The sequence below is a fragment of the Zootoca vivipara genome, chromosome 11, assembly GCF_963506605.1.
Source record: "Zootoca vivipara chromosome 11, rZooViv1.1, whole genome shotgun sequence".
Classification (NCBI taxonomy): domain Eukaryota; kingdom Metazoa; phylum Chordata; class Lepidosauria; order Squamata; family Lacertidae; genus Zootoca; species Zootoca vivipara.
The window spans coordinates 33,093,570-33,121,568 of NC_083286.1; the positions used below are offsets into that span (position 1 = coordinate 33,093,570).

Sequence of the window (27,999 nt, forward strand, 5' to 3'; positions counted from 1 at the left end):
GCCAGACTAGATAAACTTTTGTTCTGATCCTGCAGAACTCTAATGTTCCTATTGGAAATTAATCCCACTGAAATCAGTAGCTATCACATCCAAGTAAACATATGGCTGGGCTGCTAGTCTAGATTTTATATTATGCTGCTCCTTCCCACTGCACTGCAGAGCAACAGGTGATATCTGGTTTTCAACACCGCATTATATCAGCAGCTAAACTCTCTGATATGCTGATATATCATGATGTCTGAAATTGCCCAGCCCTACCCCAATACTGCTCCTGCTTACATGAACCAGAGCTTGCATGAACCTCCAATCTGGCTCCCACGAGCAGGAGCGGTATGGGGGGTTGATCAGCTGAAGACCCAGCAGCCCCCCACCCACCTCTTAGCAGATCAAGGCCCCAGAGGGGGCTTCATTAAACTGTTCTGTCGAGGTGCAGGCAGCTGTGCACCCACCTGCCCCTCAGAAGAGCAGTTTAAAGAAGCCACCACCACCTTCAGCCCCCTGCCTCCCCACCTCTCTCTTTCTAGGTAGAAGTTGCCAGGATATTACCCAATTTGCCTCTACATACCGTAGTTCCATCCTTATTTCAGACATCAGGATATATCAGTACATCGCAATGTTTAGCTGATGATATATCACGATGTTGAAAACCAGATATTGCCCAGCCCTACTGCTCACAGACCAAACATTTAATTATCTGTTCTAGAAAATTTCCTGGTATCAGGATCAAGCTTGACTGGTTCATAGCCAAGGAGAGCTCATCACATCATTCCAGCTGTTGCTGCAGATTGGTTGCTGCCTACCTGCATGGGCATTGTGGGAGTGTCAGGGACATGCAATGTGAATGGTCGGAGGTGGCAAGGGGGATATAGTATGGAGGCATTGATACCTTGGCTTTCATTTCTGCTGTTTTGCTTTCTATTCCATTGCTGGCGTATCACAGATACGTTGTGCTGGCCTAACACTCCCATAGCAGGACCACAGGATTGGTCACGTCGTTTCAAAGAGCAGTCAAATAGGTGTGCCATATCTGGGGCACCAGGTAGCATTTTATTGAACATGGTGACAGGGTCTTGTTTTTATTCATTTTTCCATTTGACAAGTTACAGTATTTAAGGAACTGAATATACAGAGTTAAAAGTCTGTCACAACAGACACATGGCAGGCCAGTTGATACTCATTGGAAGCAGCTTCACTTCTTTCCAAACTGTGGCAGCGGTGGTGGTATCTTGATGTCTTGGCCTTTCTCCAACTTCTTCTCGCAGTCAACCATGTAATTGACGCCATCAATGACTAGCTGAACAAGTTCCACCTTAAACAACAAGAAGAAAAGCTTGCCGAGGTTATGTTTTAAAAACCTTGGTTTTTCTGTGGGTAATTATCTACCACAGAACATAGGTGCATGTTCAGTAAAACTAGGTAGTAGAATCCTCCCTGAACAGTATCATTTTGTTATATACTGTAAGATACATGTCTAATAATGAAACTTTGACGTCCTTTTAGGCGACTGTGTCTTAAGTTACTTTGTTTGAAAGTACTTTGGATATAATGAATGTATCAGTTTTATTGGTTTTCCCCTTTTCAGGTAACTGATCCTTTGTCATCTGAGTACAGAAATGAGAATATAAAGGTGGCCTAGACTCAATAAGCCATGCTTTAATATAAGGGGATTGATCAGATGCCAGTTTAGGATCTATTCCAGTCTAGCATGATTTTATGCAGGTCTCAATGAAGTCATTGAAAATACACACATAGGCATAGGCTTATACAATGAGGCCATTGTCCTGATTTATCATGTTGTCTGTTGTGTTCATTTCAATTTGGGAGAGGAGTTGTTCTTGGCATCTGTCTGTCTCGAGAGACAATGTATTGTGCCTCCAAGGGTGAAGTCAAACCACTGCAGCTGTGGCTGCAGATACCTGTGACTCTTAACTGTTGCCTCTCGTATTGTTTTTGCTGTGTTAGCACCTCTGGGGTGCGTTAGCAGCAGCAAAGTGACATCTCCAGGGTCCAAGCCTGGGCAGAGTGTATGGAGGTCCTAGGCTGCCCAGATGACAAGACACGCCCCCCCCCCCTCAGGCTCACGAAAACAGAGCAATACATTTGGTACCAGCTTGGCTGCAGGAGTTTCCAGAAGGGGGGTGTACAAGATGCCATCCAACCGTCTTAATGCTTTCATGGAAAATAAATGAGAATGACCTTCTGTGTCCTAAGTCTGCATGCAGGCACTGAAGGGGCATACCTTGGCGGTAGAACACTTGCTTTGCATGCAGGTGGTCCCCGGCTTAGTCCCTGGCATCTCCAGGTGGGGCTGGAAATGCCCCCTACCTGAAACTCTGGGGAGCAGCTGCCAGTCAGTGTGGACAATACTGAGCTAGATGGACCAGTGGTCTGACTCAGTATAAAACAGTTTCCAATATTCCTATGTGAAGTCCCTTTACTTTTGCTCATAAGGAATCACTGTGCTGAAGTACATGAGTCTAAATAATCTAATTTATACAAATGTTTTTTTAAGAAGAATACTTTAGGCATATCAGATGCATTCCATGTTATTGTCTTGCTTGTCAAGGAAATGCAAATTGGTGCCATGGAGTTTCCTGTTAACAATATTTGCTTGTATGTGAAGACATTAAATCAGGCATCCCCAAACTGCGGCCCTCCAGATGTTTTGACCTACAACTCCCATGATCCCTAGCTAATAGGACCAGTGGTCAGGGATGATGGGAATTGTAGTCCAAAACATCTGGAGGGCCGAAGTTTGGGGATGCCTGATCTATAGCTTGCATAAGAAGCTGTCCCCAAGTTTTGCTCCAATTAAAAATGGGAGGGGGGACCTTACCTCTGATCGGCCCATGCGGTCTAGATTGGAGATATCGTATATATCTGCTACAGCGGCTGTGTCTACTCCACCGGTGCCACGTTTTTGAAGCCTCAAGTTTTCCAGGATCTTTGCAAATCTAGGATCCTGCCATAAAGAAATATATTATTTCTAAAATAGTGATTGCTCCTTAAGATGTTTGTAAATGCAGGGTTGCCTACTTTTCACATTACATTTCTAGGTGTAAAGGTGTCTAAGCAGGCACTACAGATATATATGAATTGTTCTTACTGACTTTTGGCCATTTGAGTTGGTTTACGCACCTTGCTGAGCTTTGCAAGCTTAACGTGGACTCCTGCACGCAATCCTGTTCCCAGATTGGAAGGACAGGTCAATACATATCCTAAGCGTTCGTTCCACATAAACTCCCACCCTCGTTCTTTAATTAACCTTTCAACCTACAGAGGAAATAAAAGGCAATGAACTGCTGCGTACAGATAGTGCCATCTGTTAACAGTACAGGCTTTCTGTTAAAATACAGCTCCTAGCAGCTTGTATAATAATTGCACAAGAACCATCTTTGGCATCAGAGACTTGTAGTAAAGATCGCCGACATCAATAGTGTTCCACAAGTGAAAGCAAGAACAGAATATTATCTCTAAATTGAAGCTTCAACTTGGGAGGTTAGATTGATCGCTGTATTAATTCCCCATACCATTTTTTTTTGTATTAAAGAAAATACAGCCCTATTAACTTTCATTGGGACTTCCGTCTGGGCAACTGGAGTGAAAATTGCATCTTTGCATTTTGAAATTGAAGTGTATCTCAGAATTTATTGAGGAAGTGGAATACTTCTTTTAATTTTACTTGATTAATTGACTAAAATGCAGCCAATCAATTAAAACAGGGTAAATTTGCTTATGTGGAAACCATTTGGCAGGAGATTTGACTGGCCATTCTTGAGAGGAAAGGCTTTGTGTATCAGCACCTGAAGATTATCCATCCTAGGTTTGAGCTGTACTGACCAGACTGATGCAGGTAGCAACATTTTTCTCTCTGAGCTGCAGGTGTGCCTGCAAGATATTGTTAAGGCAGGTAGGTAGCCGTGTTGGTCTGACACAGTGGAAATATATATATAATATAAAATTGTCCAGTAGCACCTTAGAGACCAACTAAGTTTGTTCTTGGTATAAGCTTTCGTGTGCATGCACACTTCTTCAGATACACCCTGAAGAAGTGTGCATGCACATGAAAGCTTATACCAAGAACAAACTTAGTTGGTCTCTAAGGTGTTGCTGGACAAATTTTTTATATATATTGTTCTAGGCAGTGAGGGAAAGAGGGACTCTTCCTTTGGGGGTAGAAAGGTAGAGGAAGGGAAACTAGTAACATCAGCTACCCCTTAGGCACCTTTGAGGGTGATGGGCAGTTCCTGAGGCTGCAGATCAATGAACGGAACCTAAAATTACAACAATTAGCATGTGGGAGGTTGTAATAAAAATTGACCATCAAGAATGCATTATGACTTTCATTGCAGCCTCGTGTATAGAGTTAAGTGAATGTTTATGCCTGACTTGCTCTCATACCATTAAGGAGCCCCAAAGACTGTCATGCCCTGGGCCCCCAATCCCCAGGAGGGTTAAAACTTAAAACTTAAAGTTTTTCTGCTTAAAACTCAGAAACATTTTTTTAAATGACACAATAAAATGCCCACCTCTAGTAATCCACGGCAAAATCTTTCAAAGACCCGTTTCATGTTGCCTCCCTTTTCCATGGAGATCACCCTGGTGTGATCCTCTTCATTGATCCAGACGAGAAATGTTTTGTCATTGTTGTGCCTGGTTGGAAGCGAGCAAGGCATTGGTATTACTGTCACACAAGCCTTCAACAACAATTCTCACAGGCGCCTGATTGTTTCGTTTCACCTCTCCCCTTTCTTATCTGTCTCTGTTGTGGGCAGAATTGAGCGTTGTGTGGTGATATTACTGTGGCAAGGTTAAGGGTAAGGGTTAGTGAAGATTTCCGCCATTTCATTCCACTGAACAAGTACCAATGATAAAAATCATTCCCATTTCTAGGGTTATATAAAGAGCACTGCTCAGTCCTGATCCCACTGGTACTCAACTGCTGCTACGCTAGAGAGTACGTTTTGTTCTCTGCAATGAACGCAGCGTGTGGCATGTGCTGCTATGGGAACTGAGAAAGGGAAAGCGTGCTCTTCCTTTTTAATTGGGAAAGAGGGAATCTGCCTCTCCAGTTTATAGTAGTTTGAGACAGGAACTTTTGAAGGTGTATCCTGTCTAAAGCCCAAACCGTATTCAACTTTTCTTTAAAATTAGTTCATTTTTCAAGTGTTCCACAACAGAACTGGCATGCAAAAATCCATTACATGCTCAGTGAAATACTTTCCCACCCTATTAGCACATAAATGCAGAACTGCAAACGGTACCCCAGTGCAGCATGCTTTCTGAGCCAAGTGTGTTCTGTGTTGCCTACTTTCATTTAAGCTTCTTGGTGACTGGAAAGCATTCAGGACAGTGTGTGGGCATGGTGTATTCATGATGCTCCCTGACCAGTTTCTGCATTGCGTCGAACACCTATGTATGATACTGCAAGTCTTGCTTAATAAAGTAGCACAACACTTGACATTTCAGGATGTTAGGAGTTGCTTTATGGGGAATTTACTCTGACAGTTGTAGCTGTCCTAATGCCTGATATCTTTTAACTGAAGATTCAGAGTGTGAAACCTGGGTCTTGAAAGAAATGGATATTTTGCTATTTTATCGCTCATTTGCACTCAGATTGTTTTTGTTCACCGAAGTATCAATGCTAAGATTCCCATGCAACTTTTTATTGTAGATATTTAAATACAAACACACATGCAGGTTTCAGTTCTGTTTATATACGTTGGCCCACACTGACACATGATAACAGCTGACACATTCAAAGATAAAACAATAAACTCTTTTGAAAAAAAGTAACAAAGACAATTAAAAGAATACACTGTCACGTTTGAACGTTCATGTAAAGTACCTTACACATTTCAGTCCTTAAGCATTCATTCATTATCAAAGTAGTAAGACATCACTGATGCCAAAGGAACAGAAATTCCTTCAGAGCATCATAAATCTTCACAAATGATTCAGGATATCAGGGAGACAGAACTAATATTTCCTTCAAATCATTTAGATCTCTCTCTCGTTCTCTTCCTTTTCATCCCATTATTTACTGATAAATCACATTGGTTTTATCATACTGAATTTCTATAATACCACCAATCCAAAACTGCTTTTAGTATAAATAAGAAGCTCATACTTCCTTGGTTCTCAAACGCCTTGGTATTCAAACAACTTGGAACCCAAACACTGCAAACCCGGAAGTAACTTTTGCCGAACGTACTCCGTTTTGAATGTTACGCTGAGGTCTGTCTGTATTTGCTTCCCCCCCCCCCCCGGCTCTTTTTTGTTTTATTTTTGTGACTCTGTGGACCCAGTTCAGCTACTGATTGATTGTGTTACTGCAGTACATTGTTTATTGCTTTCATTTTATGGATCAATGGTCTTGTTAGATAGTAAAATCCATGTTAAATTGCTGTTTTAAGGGTTGTTTTTAAAAGTCTGGAACGGATTGATCCATTTTGCATTACTTTCTATGGGAAAGTATGCCGTAGTTTTGGAACGGACTTCCGGAATGGATTAAATTTGGGAACCAAGGTCCCACTGTACTATAATTATAGTTAATGCCTCCATTATTTATTATGAAGAATGCCTTCCCCCCTTCAAGTGCACCCCATTCCACAGGGTCTCCTTGAGCCTTTTTAGAGAGCTGCTGAGGGAGAAGAACCCTGTCCACAGACTTCTCTATGAATCGAATTCCTTATGATCTGAAGAAAGCAATCCAGTCACTAGGGTTATTTGCTACCTTTTTTGTCACTGGTGATGTAGAATAATAGACTCAAGCACCTGTCTTTCTTTTTTATGTATGCTACTGCACTTCCCCTAAAAATTAATTAATGGAAGAAGATAAGAGTGAGTGTGTGCAAAAGCATGCAGTCAGTTTTAAGAATAGCAGCTGCTGTTGTGTTAGGAAGGAACTAATAAAGCCATTTTTTCATAGCTTAAGCGTGCACAATTCATATTCCATACCAGATTCCTCTGGCATCTGGCCAGTCACGGGCCATCCCGGCACATGTTAGCAAAGGGGACACTGGTTTATCAAATAGGAAATGGTCCTGCAGACCAGCATATGCAAGGCAGAGGGAAGGAAAGAAAGAAAGAAAGAAGTGAATTTTGGGTCTCATAATCGTCATTGCAAGGAAGAACATGCAAGCACCACCATTGAGCGAATAAAGATTCACACTGGGTTCTTCTTCACTGCAAATGACAATATTCTCTCCCTAGATAACTTGGTAGGTTTTTATTTTGTTGTAAGAGCAATGATTCTAGAGAGTTGTAACCACACTGAGAAAAAAGAAATAAAGGAGAAACAATGTACAAAACAATGTACAGTACATACTGTATAAAGATTAAAGTGAATTTTTATACCAATCCAACTTGTATGCCAAAAGTTTTCAGGCAGTGTCTAGTCTTTAATAAAACCTTAAAGATAAGGTTTTTCCACTTCATTTCTTAACAGAATTACCCCCCCCCCACAATATTTATTCCCCCAACAAATTTTCATTTACACGTGCATAAATCCCAGCTCAGTTGTGCAGTGTTCCTTATTTATAGTCTTTATTTATTTATTTATTTATTTATTTATTTATTTATTTATTGTGTGGTATAATAAGCTAATAGATCTTGTTTTCAGAGTCCACCAGCAAGTTAAATATCTGTAATATTTTTGTTTTGCGTGTCTAGAGTTTATTAGGACATTCATGCATACATCCTTTAATGCAGTTTTAGGTGTACATATTTTTCCACCGTACAGGTTACCATGGTACATGAGAACACAATACACTGTAGTTATAAATTAAATCCAGTGCTGTTTGTTTTTTACAGTATTCCCTGATTTACAGTACCATCACCTTTAAAATAAAAATACCACAGTTAGAGGCATGTGGACAGCTAGATGAAAATGTCATGGTTTGCACAAACGCATGTTTCGACTTCTATACAGATTACTCGGAATCAAGGTAAGGGTGTCCAATGGAACACCAATGCACTTGTTGATCCCTGAACTATGGACATAATAGGTGAGATCCAATGTCACTCCAAGTAATGCAAGTACATTATTTTTAATGAGTATGACTTCATTGAATATCACCCAGAACGATAATAGTATCAAGGATGTGGTTTTTAATGTTGCTTTACACATCACCATATTGTAAGCATTCCTATTACTTGCAAATATGGGTGAATATAATCATCACCATCTAATAGGGTTGCCATATGCCTGGAATTTCTGATGTAATCAGCACCCGGGCGAAAATCGCTGAAATGTCCAGGGAATTCCGGACATATGGTGGCCCATGTTGGTACTGAATTTCATTTAAAAAAAAAACAGCTCAAAAACTCTTTTTGCAAAATCTACATTTTTACTTTCTGGAAGGGAAATCATTCATTGGGCTGGGGAGATACTAGATGCAATATAGCTCCGGGGTTTCACTGCCATAAACACATGGTGGTTGGTGCCCATTTGGATTGGTGGGGCAGAAAGCAGAGAGGGCAACAGTAGGTGGAGTCAGAGCCAGGGATAGGAAGAGCCAACTATTTGTTTTGCCCGCATCTTCCCTGCTGTGTTCTACAAGGGCAAAATGAAGACTATGGGGGAGGGGGTTGGTGGCCAGGGCATCCCTGAACTGCTTGTAAGAGGTAAGGCAGGCAAGTGAGGGCAAACTGCAGTTGGTGAAGCACTGCCCCATTTGCCCCAAAGGACCAGCCCCCGCCCCCAATTTGGGGTTTTGACTAAAAGGCAACCTCAAAAGCGAGTGGAAGATTGAGGGTGGTGCTTAACCCTTCCATTTCCTGCCAGTTGTCTGCCCAAGCTTCTTTTTGACCTACAGGGGGAAAGGTTATATGCAGGGTGGGGGTGGGGGAGCAAGAGAATGATATTTGAATTGAGAAAAGGGCTAAACTATTTTCCCACCTCACTATTCCACTGCATATCAGGCTTTTTATTTTAAAAATGAAGGAAAACAATACACATTTACATATCTAGACTGGCACTAAATAAATAAAAAATGCAGACTGTCACTATATTTAAATATCTAAATTGCTCCTAAATATAATCGTTCAAACAAAACAGAGCCCTTTCATTTGATATACCTAAGCTTAAGCCTTTGCAATATTTCAGGCCCTCTCAGGGACTTTTCCCAGCCTATTTTTAGGCGTTTAGGATTCAAATGCAACATTAACAATAGCCTACCGGTAATTATCTGTGCATAAAACATCTGTATGCAAAAGGAAGCGGCGTAAGATCCCTTTAAACCTCCGCACTGTACTTACATCGATAAGTTGCTGCTGTTCTTTCTCAGACATTGTGGTCAGGCTATAATACTTCCCAGAGAGATCTCCTTTCAGCCCAGCCAAAGCAGTGACTACAACGTTCTCTACTTCTCTCCTCTCTGCCCGGGAGCAGGCAGGCGGTAGGCTCAGCCCCCGAATACTGCGGCCAGTGCGTACACGGGATGATAAGACGTAGCGTTCATCAAATTGCCCATGGGTGATCTGATCCACACACAAAAGGGAGTTCATGTCACAGAAAGGGCTGTCTAGGATTGGCCAAAATACATTGTTCTGCCTGAGAACAATCCCCTAGTTAAGTACCCAAGACTGACAAAGGATTTTTAGTACCCGAGGCAGAAACTCCCAGAAGCAAGTAAAAAACCAACAGTAACACATGAAATAAATAATTTTCTGTTCTTTGGCATTAACCCAAAATCAGTTATTTGAGGCAGGCACCTGAACATCTTCATCTAGCACTGTCCTATGTGTTGTAAGAAATATTATTTGGGGGAAACAAGTAGACAAATGCTAATTCTATCCATGACAATATACTTTTATAGTTGTTCTCAGCCCCTTTTCTCTGCAGATAAGATTTCTTACATTGGTCCTAAATTGTACCTACCTTGGAAGAGTCCAGGTCAGTGTGATGCCTCATTACTTTTGGATCATAGCCATTGTGTCTTACTTTGATAACTGGGTCAAAAATTTCAGCAAATTCCTGTAGAGTCAATGGCATATAATTATTCATTATTATTATTATTTTCTAGTCACTTTGGTGGTTACATCTCTTTTGTGTATTTGCAATTGATATATTTTAGTTTTCCTCACTTTTTTGAACCATCCACTAACCAGACCTCCTATCTAAAGGGAAAGAGCCACACAGAGACAAAGAAATAAAGGAAGTGATGGGAAAGGAATATTAGGGGGAAAGGCAGAACTTTGATATGTCAAGCACGAAACTGACAAGTAAATCGGGTTCCTATTCTTTCCTTTGGGTTTTAAGCAGGGCTGTACTGATAAGATCAGGACAGAGATTGTCTTCTAAAATTAAGGCTGCAGTCATTAGTATACTTACTTTCTACTGAATTCAACAACAGTCCTGTTGAAATCCAGGTGCCAACATTGTCCAGTAAAAAGTTTGGCTGGCACATTCTTAGTGGTGGTAGCATCCTTTTTATATAACTCCCAAAATAGGGATGTTCAGGAGATTCACTTATTTAGGGTTTATAGTTCTGGCAGGCATTGGGGAGATGTGAAACTTATCCCAGACTAACTTTATTGTTTTAGTAGAGTTTGCAGTTCTGCAATTGATTTTTGTGCCTTTTCTTTTTAATGCTACTGCATTGGGAGGATTTTATTTTAATTGTTACTCACCTTTTAAAAAGGCAAGATACATATTTAACAATGTGACACAATTTAGAGGCATTAATACCTCTCTTTCGTCTGTTGCTGAATGAGTTGGCTAACCACATCACTTCCATGCATGCACTTTCAATTCCACCCCCTCTTAGACAGTAGCTTAGCCTTCTTCCCAGTACATTTGCTCTTGAAGAGTGATCCATTTTCAATATGATATATAAAAATAAAATTTCCAATTGGCTTCTGGGCTTGTTGGCCTCATGATTTGCTCTTCAAATCTGGGAAGAATGGAACTAGTGTAGCTTGTTTGTGCGAGGAGTGGGGAGGGGGTGAGAGAGAGGAAAAGACCCTGAATTTCATTTAATATATACAGCACTAATGCTGAGATCAAAAGTAAAGAGAGAAAGAAATTAATAAATAGTTTCTAGAGACTGTTATCACTATAGTGGGGCAAATGTTTTCCAGCCTTGTACAAAATTATAGTTCCTATCACTAACTTCTCCTTCTGATTATACTAATTAGCCAGTATGTCTGGCAGTGGCAGTTTAAATATTAGGGAACACCTGACACAGCCTCAATCGCCTCTGTTTTCTCCAGAACCTTTATTGTTTCCTCTTGTAGGATTTAAAATCTGCTCTGACTGTTCTGTCACAGTCTGGAGAAGAGCTGTATTGTGCCCCAGAATTATACCTAGGTTCCCCCCCCCCCATATACCTCCCACCCAATAACAATATTCTACTTATTCTGTTATCAGTATGCCTCAGTTCACATATATTTAAAGCACTATTTTGCCACTTCCTCCAAAGAATATTGGGAAGTTAAGGGTGCTGACAATTGTTAAGAGACTGTTTTCAAGTGTGACATATCCCAAACAACTGTTGTGAACTTCATGGATGCCCTTCGAAAAGAGTTTTTAAAGCCCCTTAGAAACTAGCCTAAAATAGAAAGGGAAAAATAAGAAATGTAGGGAGAAAATCCTGCCTGTGTTTTGCTCATTTGGTTGATTTTTTGGGGGGGGGGTACACTGTATGCCTGAGACCCTTCTAGTTCCTGGATTCAATTCATGGAATAGCCAGGCTAGCTTCCTGGTGAGGTAAATTTTGTTGTTGATGATAGCAGTGGGCGTAGCTAGGATTTTTTTGTTTTCTTTTGGGGGGGTTAGAACAGACATGATTGGTCAGTTAGTTAAGTATTTCTATTGTTTTACTTGATGGGGGCAGCTGTCCCCCTTCGCCTCCTTGGTTACGCCCATGTTGATAGCGGTCTATGTATAGGAATGTGTGTGTGCATGGCACACACATTTTTACAGCAGAATTTCTGCTTCATTCAATTTAGTGAACAACGGTTCCATGTTTTTACCTCAAGCTGAATTTACCAGCAAGAGACAAGGCAGCTACAGGAGTCAAATAAAATATTGTCTTCTGTGCCTGCATTTATTATCCTGCATATTATTATACAGAGGGTGCCTTTAATGGTGTTTTCTCTTCACTGAGCTTCCCACTTAGGGGGGAAACAATCCCACAAGGAAGAGAAACAACTACCATAATTATCCATATGCCTTGTGTTTTCTGTACACTCTAGTGTCCTATTTTCCTTTAAAACTACACCCTGTGTGAAGAATCTGTTTATCTAACGGTTTCATCTAGTAAATGTACAAACTAAACAAGTGGATGGCAGTATATAATAGAAAATCTTCACCTCATAAGATTCTTCATCTCCTGCAACCATGCCGACCGTTTTGATGAAAGGGTGGCCAGGATTGTCAACACCAGTTTGGATGCACTGATCCAGCGTGTAGCCATTAGGAGTCATCTTGTCCCTCAGTTTGGCATAGATTGCTGGAGTGAGGCATTCAGCCATGCAGTTGTTGTGCTTACGAAGATCAGGGAAGTCTGCACTGGTAAAAGAATAAAAAAGAAAAGGAATGTAAAGCATTCATATTGATCTGCAATATTTGGTTACATTTTCAAGTTCATATCAGGGAAGGTGGGCAGAATCGGCATCCTACTTCCTATCTGCTTTTATGCCTCTAGCAAAAGAAAAAGAAAAAAAGAAAGCACATTGTGAATATGTTACGGTTTGAAGGAAATGGCAGGGAACTGGGAAGTGTGGCTGCTTGTTGGCTTATACAGTCTGTAGGGGAAGCAAACATACTGTGCTTCCCCAGGGGAATGCTGGCTTCCAGCTGAAACCACAGAGAGTTTCAGTAGTGGACGGAAGCACTTTGGCAGAAGCAAATGACCTTCAGAATTTATATGACCTTCAGAATTTATATTTTTTGTGTTAATCTGCAAAATCAAAGTGCAATTAGATTTAATGAGATGAATCTGCAGCTGGTATTAATCAGTGTAGCTCCACTAGAATTCATGGAAGTGTATCTGCTCACAACATTTACAGAACTGTTTCATTACTATTTTGATACTTATTACGGATTTTACAGAAGTGAACCAGCTTGCTGTAATGTTTAGAGCAGCTTGGTCAGTTTATTGCCATCCAGATGTTTTGGACTACAACTCCCATCATCCCCAACCAGTGCTAGTTGAGGTCAATGTAAGTTGTAGTTCAAACCATCAGGGGGAGGGGGTACTAGATTGGTGAAGGCTGGGTTGACTATTGGATCAGGGCTGGGGAAGAATCTCATTCAAGTCCCCGGTCAACCATGAAGCTCATTAAGCGATCATGGGCCAGCCATCCACTTGTGGCCTTGCCTCCCTATAAAATGGGATGAACTCATTGGAAGGAAAATGAGAGATAAATGTAGTAAATAATATCGTTCATAAGGAAGAGGGAGATTTATTATAATTAGTTCCTCAGGAATCTCTGTGGAATGGAGATTTTTAAAATGACACCTGCTTATTATAAGGAGCAGTGAGTGGCGCTGTGGTCTAAACCACAGCCTAGGGCTTGCCAGTCGGAAGGTTGGTGGTTCGAATCCCCATGACGGGGTCAGCTCCCTTTGTTCAGTCCCAGCTCCTGCCCACCTAGCAGTTTGAAAGCACGTCAAAAGTGCAAGTAGATACATAGGTACCGCTCTGGCAGGAAGGTAAACGGCATTTCCGTGTGCTGCTCTGGTTCACCAGAAGCGGCTTAGTCATGCTGGCCACATGACCCGAAAGCTGTCTGCAGACAAACGCCAGCTCCCTTGGCCAGAAAAGCGAGATGAGTGCCGCAACCCCAGAGTCGTCCGAGACTCAACCTAACGGTCAGGGGTACCTTTACCTTTTTACTATGACTCTAGCTTGCTGTGTTCTGTGTGCCCCTCAAACGCAAATCAGTTTGGGAAGTTCAGCCTCTATTGCCCCATTCAAATCACTTTATCCTTTATTACTACTACTACTACTACTACTACTTATTATTATTATTATTATTATACTGCATTATATTTTTAGGGGGGAAACCTCTAAGCGGTTTTCTTTTCTCTCTCTTTGGCAATCACTCGTAGCCGACTAAGATTGTCTACCATAAACACGGTTTTAACAATGGGTCCGTAAGTGACTGTGGAGGCCAATTCTGGACCCACACATCCTTCCACAGTGGGGACATTGGGTTACAACATACATAAAAACATAAAACAAAATAGTTCAAAATAAAACATTACTGAATAAATCAAGTATACATTCAAAGCAACATAATTAAATGGAAACTAAAATGTTATCTTAAAAAAATTCAAAATAAAACATTACTAAAGTAAGACTGGATCTAGACACATTAAAGAAGTGTTTCAGTTAAACACATTGTAAACTTTGTATGAGAAATCGGGTTGGCAAAAATGGAACTCCACAGCCTCAACTGGTGTCATCGTGTTAAAATGCACATACAAATAATATAAAACACCTTTTCTTTCCCAGTCTAGCTGAGTCCCATGTCAAATATAAAAAGCACATTTAAACAGTATAATTAACAAGAGAATAAAATACTATCACAAGCATAGAACATATCTGCTGCTGTTGCTGCAAATCCTGCCCATGGTAGTTCATTGTGGAAGCTCAGGCTTGATGACCAGGGTCTGCACTAAGACACAGCCAAGATGGTTTCTGGCCACTTCAGCAAACTCAGCTTTTGTAGCTGGAGTCAGTCAGGGCCCCATGCTCCCTGGGCAAGTGGGGAAATGCCAGACAGCAGGGAGCAAGTCTTCTAGAACTCAGAGCCATACATTTAAAGCACATGACTTTCTCCAAGGAATCTTGGGAAATAAAGTTTCTTAAGGATGCTGGGAACTGTAGCTCTGTGAGCAGTAAACTGCAGTCTTCAGGATTCTTGGGGAAGGGGAAAGAGCCATGCCTGTTAAGGTGGTATACCTGTGTGCCTTAAATGCAGTGCTTTTTTTCTGGAGGTACGCAGGTAGGGTTGCCAGACTCAATAGAGGACAGGACTTCTGTGCCTTTAATTGCCCTGCTCTCTTTTGAGTCTGGAAACCTTAAAGAGAAACCAGCAGACCCTTTGCTTGGAAATTAAACAGCAGGCATAAGCATACTGTACCCATAAACATTTTGTGAATCTTTGTACTTTTGTCCATTCACTGTATTTATCTTCCCTGATTTGAACTATAGAATGGTGATTTTCTTGAGTCAAAATGAGAGTACCCCTAAACATTTTTAAAGAAAAAAGCACTGCTTAAATGTATGGTGCAGCTGTGACCTAAGTCCATTGCTAGTTCTGTCCTGCTTCTTCAACCTTCTCACCTGCTGTTCCTCAACACCTTTGCTTCTTGGGCTCTCTTCCCACTCAACAGCTTTGTTTTCCTCTTTACTGCCAAATAGTATTCAGTGGAGACACCTAGGCCCTTCAAGCAACAGGCCCCAACACTTGTTCATCAATTATTTGAATCAAAGTATTTACCTTGGAGGAAATAGTCTTTGTCTGTGATAGGATCCAGCTTTCACATTTTGCTGATTCAGCAGGTATCCAGTGGTCAATGCCCCGGTACTAACTGTTGCAAAGAGAACTACAGTTCTTCGACCAGCCAGGAGACGTGAGAAGGTACTGGCCATCTTTTGTCACCTATGAGTTTTGCACACAAATCTGCAATGAGAGCTGAAATAGGTACATGTATGTGAATGGTGGCAATGGGGCCAACTGGTTGATTGTTTTATGGAGGCAGGCACATATTTAGCAGCAGTCTCAGATGTTTCAAACCTAGTTTTGTCTTTTACAAGCCCAACTCAAGTTGTTGGTTTTGAACTTAAATATTGGAATAGTGGGGATCATAAAGAAGAAAGTGCCAAGTTAGCCAGGACCCAGTCCATTAAAGGCTTTAAATTAGCAAGGTCCGTCATGGCTATCTCAGCACTTTCTCCTTTGATTCCCCTCATTGTTAGGTTTTTTTTTAATTTACCAATTTGTTGAAATATGTTTCAGTATCAGTGGCTTTCTTTTGCTGTATAGGTCTGTGCAGTGGGAGATGCCAGTTTCCATTAGTCCTCAGTGCAAATATCATGTAAAAACTCGTCTCTGCATTCCAGACATGCACATTCACATATCGGGGTTTAATCACTAAGAAGAAGCACTGACCTATTGAACAAAGGAAAGAAAACACGTCAATAATTCCTGCAGTTCAGCAGAAATGTTTGGCTTAAAACACAGGCAGTAGGAGCAAACCCCATGCTTCAATTTTTCTTTCATGGCTTTGAGCTACTGTGATTTTTTTTCTTATCTACAGTTATCTCTGAAGCAACTACTAAATAAGTGGCTATGGTCCCTAAACCATAAAAGTATACAGAGAGGGAGGAAGAAGCAAAAAGAAACTGTCCTCTTGTAGCCTAGTTTTAGAGTGCTTTGAGGGAGGGGTATAAAATGTTTCATACCTGGAGTAATTAATTACTGAATTTTCAGGACTGAAACCCAGTTGTCAAGATGGATTAATAATACAGTATCATCCTACTTTGCCCACCTCTTGTTCCTTTGCTGTAATCACAGAGTAGCTGCCTTGTATTTTGTAAGAGACCCATGTATTCTGGGTACATTACAGTATAGCCCATTCCAAGGTGACAGAAGCGGTAATGCATGCATGTGCTGTGAACCTCATCATTTAGCAGCAGTTACGATAGCCCAGTGGTTCCCAAGCTTTAGGAGTATGACAACCCCCTTTTAACCTCGAAATAATTCATGGACACACACCCATCACTATTTGTTGTAATTTTAGGCTCCATTCATTAAGACAATAAATAATGAGGGGGGGAACTACTCTGAACTTCAGTGACACTTTTAAATGAATTCACTTTTTATTCACTGCAACAACAAACACCAGTTAGTCATTTCTGACTAGTAGGTTCATGCCCCTTCAACTTCAAACCTATTGGAATAAACAAAAGGATAAAAATACAGGAAATAATTAATTGTATTACAGTATTCATTCAACCAGCATCCCCCTCCGCTCTCAGTAGAGAATAGTTGGCTCCAAACTGTGGTTAAACCCCAGATTTTCAATAGTTGGAAAGTCCACAAACTCCAATGGGATACCTCTTTGCTCCTCAGTGTTCTCAAATGTCAGACCTATGCTTTGCTGGACCATGGGCTAAGGAATGGGAAAGACTAAGAGATGATTGTTTGGTTGGTTGGTGTAAGATTTTAAGAGAAACGCTTAGCTCTTGCAGAAGGCAGAGATCTCTGATCCTATGTGTTAGGCTTTTTGGTCAGATATGCTTCCTCTTTCTTTTCTTTTGCGCTCTTTTTTGCTTGGTCTGTGGCACATTGCTTTTGGGTAGTCAGGGGCTCTTTTACACTTTAGATCTAAGGTATGTGTAGGCTTAATGAGTGTATTGCTCCTGCATATTTGTAACCTTGCAGTCTGAAGCAGCATCCGAATATATACAAGTGTTGAACGTGCATGTGGGTTCAGTTGTACGTTGCCTATAATACTGCATTGCCTGGCTTGCATTTATCTATCAGTAGGCTGAGAATGTCTGTATTGAGGTGGGTGGGTGGCTCAGCTAGTAATGAAGGAAGGAGCCCATCCTTCACTTTTAGTTCAACTGATCTTTTTCTCTGTGTGTACATTTGTGTGTGGCAGCTGAGTCAGTGGTGGCGCTGTGGCCAGGCAGAAGTGATGGCTGCTTCACCTGCTGGGCTGTGATAAAAACAAGAGGTTGGCAATGGGAATTTACTCAGAATTTACTCAAAAGTTGCCCGCCACAGGTTGCTGTAACCTGCTTCATGGACCCTTTGGGATATTTCTACAGCACCCCCACAGGTTGAGAAGCACTGCTGTGGTAGATAAATAAAAGCCTTTTAAGAGGATATTCAGTCTCATATCCTGAGGCCTGCTTTAGAGCAAGCAGAAACCCCCTTCCCACCATCGAACACATGCATCTTTATAAAGTTCAAAAGGTTTATGCTAGAGGGTGACAGGACACCAGTGTCTAGTTTCACGTTCAAAATTAAATTAGTTAATTGAACACCAGCCTTTAAGGTCCACTTTTCCATAGCAAAAGGCTGACTGAAATCTCAGGCCATTTTGAGCTTGGGGGAGCCCATCTCTAAATGCTTACTGCAGTTAATAGAAGCATTTCTTGTGACTTCAAAATAGCCATGAGGGTCAAGAAATACTGTCATACCAATGGGTATGAAATTGCTGGAATTGCTTCTGTTCTGAATGATATATATTGCATTTCTATTCTGTCCAGGGAGTGTGCCTTCTAGTGTATTTTCTTAGACTGGTGATCTGTCAAAATTACGAAAATAGATCAAGACAATGATCTTCATAAAAATAACCCGTGCATTGCCCCTGTTGAATGCAGGATATTCCATCAAATCACAGGTAACATTAATGGCATCAGACGGTCTGTCATGTTTAGCTAGCTCATATCATTTCTGTTGGCAAGGAGGCACTGCATGAAAAGTTGTTTTCATATCCCACCCATTCCTTAAAGCAATGGAATGTGACACAGTCATCATGTACATTGTACTAGCAGTGATTGATTGACTGGCTGACTTATTGTTTTTACACCTTGAAGCCCTTTCATACAATGAGCTGGATAGATCAGAAAATGGCAATGTGGAAATGGCAAAAGCCTCAATGATACCAACAGGATGTTTGCTTTAAAAGTCTGAACATTAGGTTAGTGGATCACATTATTTGTAAAAAGCCTGACTGGGTGTCATTGCTGTACCCCCTCACTCCGTGTCCAGATGTGGTTTACATGGAAAAGGCTCTAGTTCACAGAAACCATTTCACACCAAGACTCCACCAGGTAATTTGAAGATATGGTTAAATTCAGTAGAGGGGGATTTTTCTGTGTTAGAAAACAATGTGTGATTCATTCCCTTATTCAGGTTATTTGGTGTTACAATGACCTGGTTTGGAAATTCATTTGCAGATGTGGTCTTATTTAAGACATTTATCTGCTGTGCATAAATCTAATCCACACGCCTTGGACTTTCAAACATTGCTACTAGCTGGTAGCCCTTTCAGCCCTGCTTTTCCCAGTGGCTTATTCCATGTGCCCTTAACCTCCACTGACATTAACTGATAGAACACCTGATCCTGGAGCAAGCTGAGCTGCCTTTGCTCTCACCCCTATGGTAGTTGCATCAACCTTGGCCCTTAACTAGCATCTAAAATTAGTACATGTTCCCATATGTGAGGCATGCATAACAGAAGGCACAGAACGACAGGAGTGGGTGGAGAACACAAAGGCTGAGAGTAGGTAAGCTTGTGGGGAATGAGGGGGCGGGGGAATGAAGGGGTGTAAGTGGGGGACAAAACATACAGGGTTGATTCTAAAGTTCCTTTCAGATGTGATAACGTTACCACAGTATTTTTTCAATACTTCTGCATGATGACTATTTCATCAGAATGCACAGAGCCATAAATCTGTTGCAGATGTTGTGTATGTGTATGTCTAGAATGAATGCATATTGGGAGGGCAGCAGCATGATTGAGGGTCCGCTTTCAACCCATACTCATTCATTAGAACGCCATTCAATGAGGGTTCTGTTTAGGTGTTGTAATGAGCATGCATTCCTCAGTTCTGGGATAGCTCAGTTGATAGAGCATAAGACTCTTAATCTCAGGGTCATGGGTTTGAGCCCCACATTAGGCAAAATATTCTTAGTGGTCCCTTCCAACTCTACAGTTCTATGATTCGAAGTATGGAGCCACAATAATAACCCCCTCTCTGGCCCCATTGACAATGCACATTTGAAGCAGTATAGTGCCACTTCAAAGAGTCATGTCTTCCCCCAAGGAATCCTGGGAACTGTGGTTAGTTAAGGGTGCTGCAGGTGTCAGCCACAACTCTTTGGCTGGTGCAATTCTGTTTTACTTCTGGGCCTCTGTGCTGTCCATACTTTTCCCAGGAATTATTTCCTGGTAGTCTGTGTTGGGTTTCAGAAAAGTTGTGGGTCTGTATGTGCTGTATTTCCCCCCGCCACTGGGTGCAATGTGAATCTGCAGTATAATTCCTCACATTGCTGGTGCCTTTATTACTTCCCTGCTTTATTTTACTGCAAGTGGAAGTTATTATATTAAATCCCATTACTCTTGGAGAGCGGTCTAGACAATATTGGTGAACTGAATGTGTTTTGTTTGCTTACTGTGACATATCCTGATGCCCTACAGCAGAGGGCAATGATGTGTCATCCTAGCACTAATGCCTCAAATCATAACAAAACGATGCCCAATGTCTCAATGGCATATATTTTTTTCAGACAGACAGCTTGGTCTTTATCCATACTCATAGCATCTGGAAGGGCAAATTGGAAAGGACACATTGCCCTTGATTTTCCACCAAGACCTACTGTGTGAAAATGGCTCATGCCGCTTTTCACTCAGCCTAGGAACTTGTACACTGAACACATGGAGAGACCCTTAATGTGTATAACCTGCACGTTCCATGCAGCCTTTCCCCACAGAGGAACACTGAATGCAAGGAATTTGAGCGAGAGCACAGTGAGCATGATGCTGGGGACAAGGCAATTCTGTACATTCTTCCGTGCAATAATAGCTTCCTTCCTCCTTTCCATATTCCAAGTCTGAATCCAAGCATAAAGAGCAGAACCCTGGTTGAAATCATGTTATTGTCCCTAACCTGGAACCTGGCAATCCTATTTAGACTTCTTACCCAGTTGTGGGATGCATGGATAGCTTACCACATCTATCAAAGTTATGGCTCTGCCAAACTAGGTAAAACCAGATGCTCCAGTCAGGTTAGAGGAGCAAAGGTGGTCTCTTACAGGAAAACATAGCAGCCTTGTTGGTTATTGCTCTGACCAGAACAAGCCTGACTTGGAAATACTTATAGGAGTCAGCCAGTATGACATGCACTACTGCCATTAAGAGGCACATTTGCTGGTCTGGCTGGTTTCCCTATAAGACACTTTCTTTGGCAGTAACAGTAATGAAATCCTGAAATTTGGCAGTAACAGTAATGAAATCCTGTCTGATGCCATGCTGTGGGGTTGAGTCCTGCCAGACACAGAGGGTGCTGTCCTGTATCTAGGAATGCAGCCCACTGAACTCAACAGAACTTACTTCTGCAGAGACATGGGAAGAGTTGTACCATAAAGCTGCCTATTTTAGAAGATGGTTCAATCCTACTCTGGATAGAGGACTATTTCTTAGACCTCTGTGATCACGGACAGCTGGAAGTTCTACCTGGGTGAGTTCTCCCAGCATATGAACCCTTCCCGCCTTTTCAGCTAATTCACAGGGACCCACAGTGCTATTTTTCTAGAAAAAGAGGTGCTGGAACTCACCATGAATACCTCCCTCTTTCTCTTAGAATGCCAATGGCGCCCACCTGAGAGGTGTCGGAACTGAGGTCCGGTGAGTTCCCCCTGGGGGAAAAAAACCCCTAAGGACCCATATTAATATGGTTCATCTGAGATTTTACACTTGTGTTATAAGCTGCCCCGAGGCTTCCCTAAAACATCATGTGGTTGTTGGAGCTGACGCATTCATAAATAAATTCAGTACACAACATGCATCCAAGAGTCTTCAGCTTTCCCAAAGAGTCTCTGAATGGGTCGTAGTTAAAGGTTGTGAGAGTTCCATTTGCAACCAGTATGAAGCAAGTTGTGGCTAGGAAGGTGGAAAGCTGCTTTGTTGCATTGCCGTTGGTCTACCAAGCTGAGGGCTGCCTGCCACTCTGACTGGGCTTTTTCCTGGGTTTCAGAAAGTAGTGCTTTACAGACTTGCCCACCTGGAAATGCCAGGGATTGATCTCAGGGTTTTGTGCATGCATGACCAGGGAGTTACTGTCCTGCCCCAATAATATAGTAGTCAAGGTGTCTTGGTCTTTTAGCAATAAATGCCAAAAGGTGTCTGGCTACAACAATGGAGAAACTCACATCAGCTAGGACAGAGACAGCTGCTAAGTGCATGTATGGCACCCCGATTCCATTTTATGAGGGGTCGATGCATGACAAATTCGAAAGATGAGACAGCTGATTTTGTGTGGGAGCAATTAACAGAGAAGCACTGGTGACTAAACAAAGCACACCATTTTAATTTTGTGCAGATTTCAAAAGCGGCCCTTGCTGCTAATTTGTTGTCACTGACCTTTCAAGCTAATGGTGACTGCCACAAACATGGAGCGAATTTAATTGCTTTTTCTAGAGCAACATTTCTTAACCTGAGCCTGATATGTGAACTTCAAGAACTGGAGAGCAGTCAATGTAGAAGGTCACACACTTGAAAGCTTTCACCTTTCTCCAGAATTTATTCAAGCAGATTTGTGCTGTGATCCAAGCTTTCAAAGCAGATGGTACTTGTTCGTTCAATAAAAGAAAATCAAATACTCAGAAGACTAGTTGCCGACTTAATAGAATTCATCCAATAGTTTGCCAATTAGCCACTAAAACTTGCACAAGTTATTATTAATTGCTCCCAATGTATTTTTATTTCATCAAGGACGAACCTTAACAAAAGTGCCCCTCAGTCCCTTCTGCTGAGAGATTCAAACCATCATATTCCTTAGGATTGCTATCTATCTATTTGCTTAAAATGAGATATAAGGAAGCAACCATAGGAAGTGTTACTTTCAATTTGATATTGAGTATATCCAAAAACAGCCCTTTAATTCTTGACTGGATTCTTTCCCTTGCCTTAGTGCATTTCCCCAACTTCCCACAACCCGTTGTAATATACAATTACAGTGGTACCTCAACATCCGAATGACTCGACTTCCGAAGGTTTCGACTTTCGAAGTTGGCAAACCCGGAAGTCTTGTCGCCGTGTGTGCGTTCTGTGCCTGCGGTCGTCTTCGTAAGTCGAGGTACCACTGTACTAACTCACACTTGCATGCATAGAAAGGGTTAACCTGAGCTCAGGTTGCCGGTGGAGGTGGAGCTAGTAACCTCCCTACAGCCTTTTGTTTCCTCCCTCCCATTCTTTCTTTTCTCGCTTCCTGGGACAATCAAGAAGTCATACAGTCATGGCTCTCTGCAAGTGAGTTCAATCTTTCTAAAAGGAGATTTTAAAGCCTGCATATTCACTAATCCCAATATTGCATGGAGCTTTCTGAAATGAAACAACATTATTTTCTTTTAAAAGTCATTTGGAACCTGTTTCATCTTCATTTTACTGCCAGCAGATGGAGACTTATTTGCTGTAACTTCTGGAAACCCTGTGAGTAAAACATTCCCTTATTTGCAAAGCAGGAGGAGTGTGCAGATACCCCCGCCCCAAATACATATACTGAACACATGGAGAGGAAGGCAGGACTGCCCCTGCTAGCTATGTCTCCTGATGCAACACATCTGTAAAGGTAAAGGGACCCCTGACCATTAGGTCCAGTCACGGACGACTCTGGGGTTGCGGCGCTCATCTCGCTTTACTGGCCGAGGGAGCCGGCGTACAGCTTCCATGTCATGTGGCCAGCATGACTAAGCCGCTTCTGGCGAAACCAGAGCAGCACACAGAAACGCTATTTACCTTTCCACCCGAGCAGTACCTATTTATCTACTTGCACTTTGACATGCTTTCGAACTGCTAGGTTGGCAGGAGCTGGGACCGAGTGGCAGGAGCTCACCCCATCACAGGGATTCGAACCGCCGACCTTCTGATCGGCAAGCCCTAGGCTCTGTGGTTTAGACCACAGCGCCACCCACATCCCTCACATCTGTAGCCATTCATAAATGTTGAAAATGCAGCCACTGAGGTCATGCTAGCAGACATGACCTTGCTGCACCCCAGCATCTGCAGTGAGCTAGAAAAGCAGAGGGAAGAGATTCTTTTTGCTCTTTGAATTTGGGCACAGACATGGGGAAAGTTCCAAAATAACGCATCTTAGGCTGTAGTTGGCTTTGTAGAATTTGATGCAGGATTAGCTGTTGTGCTGCCTGCTTTTGGAGTCTGCTTACTTCCAACTGGTTCGATTCTATATGTGTTAATATGTAGATATCACAAAATACATGCATATTGTGAGTCTCCAGTAGTAGTAGTAGTAGTAGTAATAATAATAATAATAATAATTTTATTATTTATACCCCGCCCATCTGGCTGGGTTTCCCCAGCCACTCTGGGCAGCTTACAACCGAATATTAAAAACAATACAGCATCAAACATTAAAAAATTTCCCTAAACAGGGCTGCCTTCAGTTGTCTTCTAAAAGTAAAATAGTTACTTATTGCCTTGACATCTGCTGGGAGGGCGTTCCACAGGGCGGGTGCCACTACCGAGAAGGCCCTCTGTCTGGTTCCCTGTAACCTCACTTCTCACAATGAGGGAACCGCAGAAGGCCCTCAGTGCTGGATCTCAGTGTCCGGGCTGAATGGTGGGGGTGGAGACGCTCCTTCAGGTATACTGGACCGAGGCCGTTTAGGGCTTTAAAGGTCAGTACCAACACTTTGAATTGTGCTCGGAAACATACTGGGAGCTAGTGTAGATCTCTCAGGACCGGTGTTATGTGGTCCCGGCGGCCACTCCCAGTCACTAGTCTAGCTGCCACATTCTGGATTAATTGCAGTTTCCGGGTCACCTTCAAAGGTAGCCCCACGTAGAGTGCATTGCAGTAGTCCAAGCGGGAGATAACCAGAGTATGCACCACTCTGGCGAGACAGTCTGCAGGCAGGTAGGGTCTCAGCCTGCGTACCAGATGGAAGTGGTAGACAACCACCCTGGATACAGAATTAACCTGTGCCTCCATGGACAGCTGGGAGTCCAAAATGACTCCCATGCTGCACACCTGGTCCTTCAGGGGCACAGTTACCCCATTCAAGACCAGGGAGTCCTCCACACCTGCCTGCCTCCTGTCCCCCCAAAACAGTACTTCTCCAGTGTGCTTGTTTCCCCCCCCCCTTCCTCAAAGGACCCTAAACACTGGAGCGTTCCTCATGGGCATCTTACTGCTTGGGGGAAGTGGGAGCACAGAATAAGACAGAAATATACTCCAGCAAACTGCAGGTTAAACGAACCCCTTTCCAGCTCTGGTAGCATTTGTGTGACACACCTACACACTGCAGCCGACACACTAATGTGTTGCGAAATACAGTTTGGAAAGCTCTGTCCTATAGGTTTATCTGCATAAAGACGAACATGGCATCCTCTAGCAGAGTCAGTGTGGCAAGCCCACTGCGACTAGGACAATCAGAAATCCAGTAATCTGAGCCCTGTGTGTCATGTTAATTGGGACTGCAACATTTAGCTGTGTGCAAAAGGAATTTTCCTCATCACTAACTAAGCACAATTAACTCCCCCCCCCCCCAAATTAAATTAGGGAAAGGTCTTCCACGTCAGAGGATATGTCTTTTACTACACTGAGCTCCAGGACTTCCTATTTGTTTCAGTTTAAGAACAGCAAAGACCCCTCGTGTTACTTTTGGCAGGAGTTTCAGAGCTGACCTAAAGTTAGCACCTCCCATATCGGCAACATTTTCCAGGACAGTTGTCCCCTTGGCTTGCATGTTCAAACGGTGTCAGATTAAGCACAGCGATTTTATAAACTGCATGTTAAAGCATTGAAGCTAGAGCTGCGAAAGGAGAAATGGTTGTGGCAGGAACACTCTTTGCTCAATTCTTTTCCTCTTTCATTAATATTAGGAAGCGTATGGGGGTTGGGTTTTTTGTTTTGCTTTTTAGGCAAAAAAACTACTGGCAGGAAACTCAGCTGTTTAGAAATAGGTGTAGATAAAACACATTTCTATTCTACTAGGACAGTATCATATGTATCTTGTGACTCTTGACTTTTTCAAGACACCTTAAGCTGCGGCTTAAACTGAATGTTATGCATCCGCTGAGATACAGCACAGATGTAGTTTAAATAGCAAACAAACAAGACAGAGTAGAAAGCTGATAAAGGGACAAATTTGCATCTTGTACTGGCTTAAACAAAACAAAACAAAACAAAACCCAAACATCATTTTTTAAAAAAATAAATGAAAGTGTTTTGGTAGATACATTGGTGCATTGTATTTGAGAACTCTCTCTGTTCTCAAATAACAATAATGGCTGCTCTGTTTCTAAAATATAAAAATGTCCTTCAAGGTTTTGCTAATCAGTTCCTGATGCAGTGCCTTGGGAATCAGTACTGAAGAATGAGTTAATAAATTCAGAAAGTAAGCAGATGAACAAACATACATAAAATTAATTACAGTGGTACCTCGCAAGACGAATGCCTGGCGCAACGAAAAACTCGCTAGACGAAAGCGTCTTGCAATGTGTTTGGTGACTCGCAAGACGAAGTTTTCAATGGCCGCGCTTCGCAAGACGAAGTTTTTCGGCGGTTTGTTGTTGTTGTTTGTTTTTTGCCACGGCAACCCGCGCTTCGCAAGACGAAATCATCGCTAGATGAAGTGACTCGCAGCACAAATTAATTTCGTCTTGCGAGGCACCACTGCAAATCTTAATTTTAATCGTAATACTTGTGTACATTCAGTGCCGCTCAATTATGTAAGCAAATGAAACTGCACTTCATGTGTCAGGCTAGGATATTGTATCACTGTGGGTTATCGTAAGGTACTAGTAGTTTTATATCATACGAAGTTTAATTATTAACACCAGCATGGTAACGAATAGTTCAAAGTACTCTACAGTTAGTCCACAAACTGTTAAACTATACAACCTGATGAACCATTTATGCCATATTATCGCAATCTAAGCTGGTGTGGCGTGTGATCCTAAGCACTTGGATAGAAGCTGCATTCAAAGAAATTATGTGTTCCATGGGTGGGATCCAACTAAATCATATGCAGAATAGACCTACAGAATCTATGGACATGGTTACTTAAGTTCCTATATACAGTGATTGTACTCTATACAGTATAAGGGTAACAGTCTATAGCTCTGGTTATATTATGTAACTATTCTAATATAGCTAGTTTGCCAATTAGACTAAAACAGACAGGGAAAGGTTATAATCAACAGTAATTAATCTCTCGAGTTCCTCTGCTGGCAGATGAGATCTGTTTGCAGGCCTGCCGGATCTAAAATTTAAAAACAAGGAACATTCTACCGTAGCAGAGCATTCGTATGCATATGTAGTTAGAAAGAGGTCTCAGTGTGTTCAGCGGAGCTCACTTCCAAGTAAGCGTGTTTAGTTTATTGTTACTGTAGGGTTCTATGGAATTCTGCGGTACAATTTTATGAAATATGGAGCAATGAAGGAGGACTATTTGCTTTCATAAAGAAGAGAATAGACCTAGAAGTGGGCTTATTTTAAATTGTTCAAAACCCCAGCATCTGATGTTTTGTTATCACACAAAAATAAGACAGTACTTGTTAATCTGGGCTGTTATTCTGTAATCCCTTTGGAGTAAGCCTCATTGAACTCGATGGGGCTTGCTTCTGAGTAGATGTGAAACCAAACAAGGCATGTAAATGAAGCAAAATTCTTTACTGAGATCAGTCGGCCAATTTGGAGAGATGCTGGCAATTCAGACAAAGATAAATCTCGATACTGATCAAGTCTTAGGGTATAGTGTTCGGTTATACGAATTAAAAACGCCCGTCTACAATACCATTTCAGTCTCTCTACTATAGTTAATGGAACACATTTATGGACAGTACTGACATTTTTTAAGTTGTCTGCGCAGCAGGCTGCCTGCAGAAACATTACCATTTGCATAAAATGCTTTATTTTCATACATTTAACATGTTTGTTTCGGTATCGCTATCTGGGTCAGAAGCACAGTGGCCTGACAAATCTCACAGTTGGCGTTTTCTGAGTATTTATGCAAATAAGCAAACTGCATCTCCCAAAAGGCTACAATTTATGGCACTTTGAAAACATTTTTAATAACCCTCCCATTCGAAATGTCACTGCCATTGGTGAATAAACAGAGGCAAAGTCCAACTGACCTTGAAGCTGAAGCCAGACACGTCCTGCAACGAGCCTGGGAGCAAAGAAGTGTGAAGCAGACAAGTAGTGCTGTGACAAAATTACAGGTCATATGAGGAGCAAAATGAGATGCTGGCAGGGGAGGGAAGAAAGGGAGAAGTAT

At 41.9% G+C, this 27,999-nt stretch overlaps 1 protein-coding gene across 5 annotated transcripts; it reads right to left on the minus strand.

Annotated features, from left to right (window-relative positions):
- Window positions 1-1,013: 1,013 nt before the first annotated feature.
- Window positions 1,014-27,998, minus strand: CKMT2 (creatine kinase, mitochondrial 2). Of its 5 annotated transcripts, none has more exons than XM_035099773.2 (11): window positions 27,857-27,953; window positions 15,956-16,131; window positions 15,460-15,642; window positions 12,319-12,517; window positions 9,884-9,979; window positions 9,262-9,483; window positions 6,961-7,046; window positions 4,530-4,653; window positions 3,139-3,273; window positions 2,837-2,962; window positions 1,014-1,309 (listed from the first exon to the last, which is right to left on the minus strand). In XM_035099773.2, the coding sequence occupies exons 3-11, from the start codon at window positions 15,609-15,611 to the stop codon at window positions 1,190-1,192; spliced, it is 1,260 nt and encodes a 419-aa protein (XP_034955664.1). In that variant the 5' UTR covers window positions 15,612-15,642; window positions 15,956-16,131; window positions 27,857-27,953; the 3' UTR covers window positions 1,014-1,189. The 5 variants fall into 5 exon arrangements, with proteins under 5 accessions (XP_034955664.1, XP_034955663.1, XP_034955661.1 ...); XM_035099772.2 differs by having other exon boundaries at window positions 15,460-15,654; XM_035099770.2 differs by lacking the exon at window positions 15,956-16,131 and having other exon boundaries at window positions 15,460-15,654; window positions 27,857-27,998.
- Between the last annotated feature and the right edge of the window lies 1 nt (window position 27,999).